Raw genomic sequence first — 10105 nt, 5'->3', positions numbered from 1 at the left:
GGCTGGACCCCTTGGCTGTCCTGCCCTTGGGAGCTCCCCTCCTCTTCCCACTCCAGAATTCAGGAAAACAACTTTTTTTTTTTTTTTTTTTAGATAAACGGTGCTCTTGAAGTCTTTAACGGTGTCGGTGGTATAGTTCCCCCACAGTGACCTAAACACCTGAGGGGGGAAGGCCATGCATGTTCACTAAGTGCCCCAATATGTTGTGTAGGAGTAGGGGCTGATTAGCAGCAGGCTGTGCAGCTTCTGGGCTGGGTCCATGATAGTGAAGACAACCTGAGAGGAAGAGTGAGGAGGCAGGGGCTGGGATTGCCCTCCACTGGGTGTTCAGCTGGGATGCTTGGAGCATATGGGGTACTCCCTATGGGAGCCTGGCCACAGCACCCGGCCCCTGTGGCTTTGGCCACAGCTCCTGTGGCCCTTGTCTCCTGCTCTCTCCACTCTGTCCCTCCACCAAGGAGTAGAAGCTGGTGTGTGTCAGGCTCTGCCAGTATGCTGCCCTCTCAAAGTACAGCTTGTAGGTGCCAGACTTGGCCTGCCCTGGAGCCAGGAGGAGCTGGCAGCACCCATCCTCATCTGTCCACCTGAAGGGGAAGAAGCAAGCCCTGCTGCAGTGGCTGTCACTTGCCCCGAGGACCACCGGCAGCCCTGGTATGAGGGCTGGTCAGTCAGTGGGCTCGTGGTGGCCAGGCACCAGCACCCTCTGCCTGCTGCCAGCTCTCCTACCTCTGCCCCAGCTCCATCCACTGCAGCCCTGGCTCCTGCAGCTGGGCAAGGCTGGCAGCCGGCAGCCAGCAGCCTTATGGCCATGTTGAGCATGTGCATGGTCAGGGTGCCGTTCACCACCTCAGACATGCCTTTGGCCTGGGGCAGAGGAGTAAGCAGGGCTGGGATGTGTCCCAGCAGCACCTTCTGTCTCTTGGTGTGCCCCCAACCCCTCTCGGGGGTGGGGGGCCCTGGGCCAGGCTGCCTGTGTGCCTCTTCCCAGCACAGCTCCAGGTCCCAGATGTGGGTGCCCACATACTTCCCATGCAGTGGGGCTCAGTTCCACAGTGCGGATGCCTGACAGGGTCCTGCCTGAGGCAGGGACAGGTTCCCTGCTCACTCACCCATCCTGGTGGGCCAACGGCATGGCAGCAATATCTGGCCTGGACCCAGGGAGGAAACAGCCCTGTGATCCAGCAGCCCTGTGTCCTGGCTGCTTTCCCTGCCTGCAATGTCACACACAGGTGGATGTTAACCATGGGGCGGGGAGTGCTGGGAGCACCCAGGCACCTTCCCTTCTGGGAGCCTCCAGGTTGCTCTGGCAGGGTGGGAGCATGGCCTGGTGGCTGCCTGCCTGGAGTAGGACCAGCTCTCGCTGCCTTCCCAGATCCAGGCCTTGGCTGTTGGATGGAGTGGGGATGCTGGAGCTGTGCTCTGTCCACCTTTCATCATTCGCCTTCAGCCGATCCTGCTGGTGGCCCCCACCGTGTGTCTTCCCAGGGCTGCGCCATGGGCTGCTCCTGGCACTAGGTAACCAGTGCCATCGGGGCGCGTCTCCACAGTGTGGGAAAAATATAGGAGGTTTTTTCTGGGATGAAGGACAGACAGAACACCTGACCCAAATTAGCCAAAGAGGTATTCCATACCACAGCACGTCATGCCCAGTATATAAACTGGGGGCAGTTACCCGGAAGGGTGGGATCACTGCATGAGTCAGGCTGGGTATCGGTCGGCAGGTGGTGAGCAGTTATATTCTCTTCCCTTGTTTTTTCCCTTATCATTATTATTATTGGTGGTAGCAGTAGTGGTTTTGTGTTATACCTTAGTTACCAGACTGTTCTTATATCAACCTGTGGGAGTTACATTCTTTTGATTCTCCTCCCCATCCCTCCAGGAGCTGGGGGAGGACGGGGGAGGGAATGAGTGAGTGGCTGTGTGGTTCTGGGTTGCTAGCTGGGTTTAAACCACAACAGTTCTTTGTGGCCCCCAACATGGGGCATGAAGGGTTGAGATAACGACAGATCTGACCAGAGTGTGTCTAATCGTATTTGAGATAAGCATTCATTGTTTCGGATTAATAATCATTTGTCGTGATGCTGACTTAATGGCTCTCAAAGTTGTTGCTCTTGATCTCAAAGTTTCAGCATGATGTACCTTACTTACAGCCAGTATTTGCTGTTTCAGTGTTTATTGGCTGGGGAGCCTGGGCTAAGGCTCTTGTTTCACTGTACTTTATGGTAATGACTTGTAATACAATAGGCTCATTGATCATGAAACTGATCTGGCTTGCGTTCCCAGTGTGGTCCTCACCTCAATACTTTGGGAGGTATATAATGGAAGTGTTTAGCAATTACACATATTTTTTTTCCTCCTCAGATGGTCAACCTATGAAAGAGACATCCCCTCACATCCGCTCCTCCTCCATCACACTATTGACACCGTCTCGAGGGAGGTGTGCTGCCTACCAGGGGGACGAATCAGGGATGTTACAGAGAGGCTGCCAGCTCTAGTAAGTTCCACGGACTATTACCTGCTCCTGGTGATCCATGTGGGTGCTAGGGATATAGGTAATAGTAGACTGGGGACCATAAGGAAAGACTACAGAGCTCTGGGAGAGGTGGTTAGGGGCTCCGGTGCTCAGATAGTCTTTTCGTCAATTCTCCAGGACACAGGGGAGGACCAAGAAAAAGCTAGGGGGATTGGCCAGGTTAATAAATGGTTAAAAGGGTGGTGTCATAGTCAGGGGTTTGGGTGTCTTGAAGATAGGACTGAAGTTAGTAGGCCAGATCTACTGGGGGCTGGTGGAGCTGCTCTGGTAAAGAAGGGGAAGAGCTGTTTTGGTAGGAGGCTTGCCAGACTGGTCAAGGAGGCTTTAAACTAGATGTGTTGGGGGAGGGGGGCATCATTCCATCCCAACACACCCAGTCAGTTGCCAACACCTATAATAAATGCTCGGAACAATGTAGATATATTCCAGCTGCTCCAGCCAACGAGCTGGCTTCAATTGGAGCTCGTCTCAGATGCCTCTATACAAATGCCGGTAGCATGGGGAACAAACAAGAGGAATTAGAGATGTGTGCACATCTACGGGGGTATGATATAATAGGCATCACAGAAACATGGTGGGATGGCTCCTATGACTGGAGTGTTGGAATGGAAGGTTACAGGCTCTTTAGAAAGGACAGGCCTGGCAGGTGGGGAGGGGGAGTTGCCCTTTATGTTAGGGATAGGCTGGAGAGTATGGAACTCTGTCTGGAGACAGGTGAGCAGTTTACAGAGAGTTTGTGGGTCAGGGTTAAAGGGAAAACAGCCGTGGGAGACATTACTGTGGGAATCTGTTACAGGCCGCCAGATCAAGGAGAACCCGTGGATGAAGCACTCTACAGACAGATAGGAAAAGCCTCACGCTCACAGGCCCTTGTTCTCATGGGGGATTTCAACCACCCTGACATCTGTTGGAACGATGGCACTGCACGGCACAAGCAGTCCAGGAGGTTCCTCGATTGTGTGGAAGAAAACTTCCTTCTGCAAGTAGTAGAGGAGCCGACCAGGAGAGATGCCATGCTTGACCTTGTGATCACCAACAGGGAAGGGCTTGTTGAGAATGTGGTTCTCCAGGGCAGCCTTGGATGCAGTGATCACGAGATGGTCGAATTTGAGATCCCCAGGAGAGTGAGAAGAGCGTGTAGCAAGCTCACTGCCCTGGACTTCAAAAGAGCAGACTTTGGCCTCTTCAGGAGCCTGCTTAGTAAGGTTCCATGGGATATAGCCCTGGAGGGCAGGGGGGCCCAAGACTCTTGGTTGATATTCAAGGATCACCTGCTACAAGCTCAAGAGGGTTGCATCCCAAGTAGAAGGAAGTGCGGCAGGAGGGCCAGGAGACCTCCTTGGATGGATAAGGAGCTGCTGAGGAAAATTCAAAGGAAAAAAGAGACTTATAAAAAGTGGAAGCAAGGACAGGTGGCCTGGGAAGAGTACAGGGATGTTGTCCGGGAAGCTAGGGACCAGGTCAGGAAAGCTAAGGCCCAGTCAGAATTAAACATGGCTAGGGATGTTAAGGATAACAGGAAGGAATTCTACAGGTACGTAGCAAACAAAAAACAGACTAGGGACAAAATAGGCCCCCTGAGGAAGCTCTCAGGAGAACTGGCTACACAGGATTTGGAGAAGGCTGAGGTTCTGAATGACTTCTTTGCCTCGGTCTTCACTGGCAAAGGCTCTGACTGCACCACCCAGTTCTTAGAAGGTAGACGCAGGGACTGTGAGAATGAAGGAAGACCTTGGGCCCACTGTAGGAGAGGATCTGGTTCGAGACCATCTTAAAAATCTGAACATGCACAAGTCCGGGGGACCTGATGAAATCCATCCACGGGTCCTGAAGGAGCTGGCAAATGAAGTTGCTAAGCCACTGGCCATCATATTTGAAAAATCATGGCAGTCAGGTGAAGTTCCCGATGACTGGAAAAAGGGAAGTATAACCCCCATTTTCAAGAAGTGGAAAATGGAAGACCCGGGGAATTACAGACCAGTCAGTCTCACCTCTGTGCCTGGTAAAATCTTGGAGCACATTCTCCTGGATGGCATGCTAAGGCACATGAAAAACAACAAGGTGGTTGGTGACAGCCAGCACAGCTTCACTAAGGGGAAATCCTGCCTGACCAATTTGGTGGCCTTCTATGATGGGGCTACAGAATTGATGGATAAGGGTAAAGCAGTTGACGTCATCTACCTGGACTTGTGCAAAGCGTCTGACACTGTCCCACACGACATCCTTCTCTCTAAATTGGAGAGATATCAATTTGATGGATGGACCACTCAGTGGATAAAGAACTGGCTGGACAGCCGCACACAAAGAGTTGTGGTCAATGGCTCAATGACCGGCTGGAGACCAGTAACGAGTGGTGTCCCTCAGGGATCGGTGTTGGGACCGGTCTTGTTTAACATCTTCGTTGTTGACATGGACAGTGGGATTGAGTGCGCCCTCAGCAAGTTTGCCGATGACACCAAGCTGTGTGGTCCGGTTGATATGCTGGAGGGAAGGGATGCCATCCAGAGAGACCTTGACACGCTTGTGAGGTGGGCTGATGCCAACCTTATGAAGTTCAACCACGACAAGTGCCAGGTCGTACACCTGGGTCGGAGCAATCCCAGGCACAGCTACAGACTGGGCAAAGAAGAGATTCAGAGCGGCCCTGCAGAGAAGTACTTGGGGGTGCTGGTCAATGAGAAAATGAACATGAGCCGGCAGTGTGCGCTCGCAGCCCAGAAAGCCAACCGTATCTGGGCAGCATCAAAAGGAGTGTGTCCAGCAGGTCGAAGGAGGTGATCCTGCCCCTCTACTCTGCTCTCGTGAGACCTCACCTGGAGTATTGTGTGCAGTTCTGGTGTCCTCAACATAAAAAGGATGTGGAACTGCTGGAACAAGTCCAGAGGAGGGCCACGAGGATGATCAGGGGACTGGAGCACCTCCCGTATGAAGACAGGCTGAGGAAGTTGGGGCTGTTCAGCCTGGAGAAGAGAAGGCTGCGTGGGGACCTAATAGCAGCCTTCAAGTATCTGAAGGGGGCCTATAGGGATGCTGCGGAAGGACTCTTCGTCAGGGACTGTAGTGACAGGACAAGGGGTAACGGGTTAAAACTTAAACAGGGGAAGTTTAAATTGGATATAAGGGGGAAATTCTTTCCTGTTAGAGTGGTGAGACACTGGAATCGGTTGCCCAGGGAGGATGTGAGTGCTCCATCCCTGGCGGTGTTCAAGGCCAGGTTGGATGAAGCCTTGGGTGAGATGGTTTAGTGTGAGGTGTCCCTGCCCATGGCAGGGGGTTTGGAACTAGATGATCTTGAGGTCCTTTCCAACCCTAACTATTCTATGATTCTATGATTCTATGATTTAAAGTGGGAGTAGATTCAGGAAGATTTAAAGATTCTGAATAACCTTTCAATGGCCATGAAAGCACCCTGCTCCTCTTGCTGGGAACCAGCTTGTTGCTGCATCTGCTCTCTATGTTTTGCCTACAGTGTGACCACCCTGAGAACACCCGATCTTGTCTGATTGTGGAAGCTAAGCAGGGTCTAGCTCGAGTCTTGTCTAGGATTAGATGACGATATAGGAAGACCACCAAGAGATTTTCCCCGAGGATGGACAGCCATGAGTGGCAGGGTGTGTGGGACAATATGGGAAAGTATGTAGTCCAGTGGGTCCTTCCAGTGCTTTTGAAATGTCAGAGATGGAAGGCAGCTGTATTGAGTCCCCAATGACAAGTTGCAGAAACTGCTGAAGGAGAGGATGAATCGAGTCAGTTTCCAGAGGTGAAAGCCATCCAGATGGTCATGGACATTGCTGAATAAGAAAAGTGGCCAGTACTTTATCTCTATACTGACTCATGGATGGTGGCAAATGGCCTGTGGGGGTGGTTGCAGCAATGGAATCAGAGCAACTGGCAATGCAGAGGTAAACCGATCTGGGCTGCTGCACTGTGGCAAGTTATCGCTGCCCGGGTGCAGAACCTGGTGGTGAAGGTATGCCATGTAGATGCTCATGTACCTGAGAGTCAGGCCACTGAGGAACACCGGAACAATCAACAAGTGGATAAAGCTGCTAAGACTGAAGTGGCTCAGATGGACTTAGATTGGCAACGTAAGAGTGAATTATTTTTGGCACGGTGGGCCCCTGACACTTCAGGCCATCAGGGCAGAGATGGTCCCGTGATCGAGGGGCGGACTTAACAATGGACACTATTTCCCAGGTTTTTCATGAGTGTGACACTGCAATTAAGCAAGCCAAGTGTTTAAAGCCTCTTTGGTATGGAGGACAATGGCTGAAGTATAAATATGGGGTGGACTGGCAGAGTGATTATATCACACTCCCACCAACCCGCCAAGGCAAGCGCCATGTGCTTACCATGGTGGAAGCAACCACTGGATGGTGGAAACATACGCTGTGCCCCACGCCGCTGCCCAGAACACTGTCCTGGGCCTTGAGAAACAGATTTTGAGGCGACACGGAAGACAGTGGGACTCATTTCCAGAACAACCTTATAGACACTTGGGCCAAAGAGCATGGCATCATGTGGGTATCATCTCCTACCATGCATCAGCCTCTGGGAAAATCGAACGGTACAATGGGCTGTTAAAAACTACACTGAGAGCAATGGGTGGTAGGACTTTCAAACGTTGGGATACACATTTACCAAAATCCACCTCGTTGGTCAACACCAGAGGATCTGCCAACAGGGCTGGCCCAGCCCAGTCAGAACTTTTAGGTATTGCAGAAGGGGATAAAGTTCCTGTGGTGCACATAAAGAATTTGCTGGGGAAGACAGTCTGGGTTGTCTTTACGTCACCAGCAACTGGCCCTGATTTCCCTCTGACCATCATTCCAACAAAGAATGAACTTTGATGAAACCAGATGAGCTCAGCAGTGACCAGACGAGTTCCGCGGTGTCATCAGCAGTCAACAGTCTAACACTGCGCACCATCTCTCCTGCTCTGAAAGACTGTTACAAGTGATGGAGCCCGACATCATGGACTGGATGAACTCAGCAACTTCACAGGGATTGGTGCATGCACTAAGGAATGATATCTCTCTCCTTGTGTGTGTGTGTATGTATATATATATATGAGACAAGAGTGATGGTATATTGAAAAATGTGGGATCTGAGCATGACGTGAATGGTATGGAATAAGGGGTGGATATTGTCCTGGGTTCAGCAGTAGCAGTCGCTTTTCTCCTTCTTAGTAGCTGGTGCAGCACTGTGTTTTTGACTTTCAGCCTGGGAACAACGCTGATAACACCGATGTTTTTAGTTGTTGCTATGTAATGTTTACTCTGACCAAGGACTTTTCTGAGTCTCATGCTCTGCCGGGGAAGAGGGGAAGCCGGGAGGAAGCAGAGACAAGACACCTGACCCAAACTAGCCAAAGAGGTATTCCATACCGCAGCATGTCATGCCCGATATGTAAACTGGGAGCTGTTACCCAAAAGGGCTAGATCACTGGTCGGGTCAGGCTGAGTATTGGTCAGCAGGTGGTGAGCAGTTGTATTCTCTTTCCTTGTTATTTCCCTTATCATTATTATGATAAACTCCATAAAAGCGTCTGGTGCAATAAACACCTGAAGAAAAGTACAAAGTTTGGTGTCTATAGAGCCATTGTACTGTCTGCTCTTTTATATGGATCTGAATCATGCGTTATCTACCGCCATCACCTGTGGCTCCTCGAACGCTTTCATCAGCGCAGCCTCCATACAATTCTAAACATCCATTTGACGGACTATGTGTCAAATGTTATTGTCCTTGAACAGGCAGGGGTCACAAGTATTGAGGCCATATTGCTGAAATCGCAGCTGTTCTGGACAGGGCATGTCTCCAGGATGGTGTTAAAGTGAACTCATCACCGGCTGCCACAAGAGAAGTGCCCCAAAGTGGACATATAAGGACTCCCTGAAACAATACCTCAGCCTTGGCCATATTGACTACCATCAGTGGTGCACCTTGGCCTCCAATCGGGAGACTTGGAGACACACCATACATAACATTGTTGTCTCCTTTGAGAACACATGCAGAATTAATGTTGAGGAGAAAAGAAAATATAGAAAGAATCATGCCTTGCCTATACCACCCAAGGAGACTTTTCGCTGTGCTTTTTGCAACCGGATTTTCCTATCCCCCATTGGCCACTTTAGTCATCGGTGCGCTTGTAGTAAGCATGGGTAAAGCCATTTCCAAATCTTCATTTGCGAAGTCAAACCGTCATCATCATTATTATTGGTGGTAGCAGTAGTGGTTTTGTGTTATACCTTAGTTACTGGATTGTTCTTATCTCAACCCGTGGGAGTTAGTTACATTCTTTCGATTCTCCTTCCCATCCCTCTGGGAGAGGGGGAGGAAAGGGGGGGAGTGAGCGAGCGGCTGTGTGGTTCTGGGTTGCAAGCTGGGCTTAAAACACAACAGGAGGAAAATAATCCAAATCCTGCTGAAGGCCTGTCCTGGGTTCAGCAGCAGCAGTCATTTTTCTCCTTCTTAGGAGCTAGTACAGTGCTGTGTTTTGATCTTTTGGCCTGGGAACAGTGCTGATAACGCCAATGTTTTCAGTTGCTGCTCGAATGTTTGGTCTGGCCAAGGACTTTCTGAGCCTCATGCTCTGCCAGGGAGGAGCGGAGGCCGGGAGGAAGCAGAGACAGGACACCTGACCCAAACTGACCAAAGAGGTATTCCATACCACCGCACGTCATGCCCAGGATGTAACGGAGAGTTACCCGGAAGGGCTAGGGACTGGAGGTTTGGATGAGGTATCGGTTGGTGCTTAGCTGGGGGGAGTGGGGCGAGTTATTGGTCGGCTGGTGCTGAGGTGTTGTATTGTTTCCTCTTGTTATTTTCTTTAGCACTATTATTATTGGTGGTAGCAGCAGTGGTTTGTGTTATACCTTAGTTACTAAACTGTTCTTATCTCAACCCGTGGGAGTTGCATTCTTTTTGATTCTCCTCTCCGTCCCTCCAGGAGCAGGGGGAGGGCAAGAAGGGGGGGAGTGAGTGAACGAGATTTGTGGTTGGGTTTAAACCACGACAAGGCCTGTTCTGCCATGAAACAAAGTAAGGCCAAGAGATTCAAGAGATTCAATTTTGGGGAATAAAATGGCAAGATAGACATTGTTAGATCCTGAGAAAAGGGGGGGCACAAAATTACAAAATGTAATATATAAACCTTTAGAATCAGTTTTAAGTAATGTTAAGTTTGATGGCTTTGTAACAGTAGCAATGCTAGAAAACATACTGAGAATTATTGTACAAGATAAACCGTTGTAGTTGACGTAGTTTTAGGCCCTATGACCTTAGTACAAAATGAATGTAAGAAAAACAGGATAGAAGAACAGGACGCAAGGATAAGGAGTATCTGGGAATGCCAGGTGTCCTGGATGGGCTGCAGCTAAGCTAACTGATAAGAAGGAGGACAGGAAGATTGTTATGTCTGTGGTGTTAACGAACCAATTAAGCTGGTATAAGCATCTACTGCGCATGCTTCAAAGGCTGCCAGAAGTGATGAAGATTGTTGGAAGAAGTAAACCACCTTCAGAGACCACCACCACAATTTTGTACGCAGGTGGGGAACTTTCTAGAAAATGA

At 50.2% G+C, this 10105-nt stretch overlaps 1 protein-coding gene across 1 annotated transcript; it reads right to left on the bottom strand.

Moving 5' to 3' along the window:
• Window positions 1-186: 186 nt before the first annotated feature.
• Window positions 187-855, bottom strand: LOC136004439 (5-hydroxyisourate hydrolase-like). The gene is given in 4 exon segments (XM_065660928.1): window positions 187-278; window positions 451-584; window positions 727-783; window positions 785-855. Coding segments are annotated over 4 exon segments (354 nt in total).
• Window positions 856-10105: the final 9250 nt, after the last annotated feature.

This window comes from Lathamus discolor, chromosome W, assembly GCF_037157495.1.
Source record: "Lathamus discolor isolate bLatDis1 chromosome W, bLatDis1.hap1, whole genome shotgun sequence".
Lineage (NCBI taxonomy): Eukaryota > Metazoa > Chordata > Aves > Psittaciformes > Psittacidae > Lathamus > Lathamus discolor.
The sequence above is the reverse complement of the archived record's forward strand: the minus strand, read 5'-3'. Positions and strand labels throughout refer to the sequence as shown.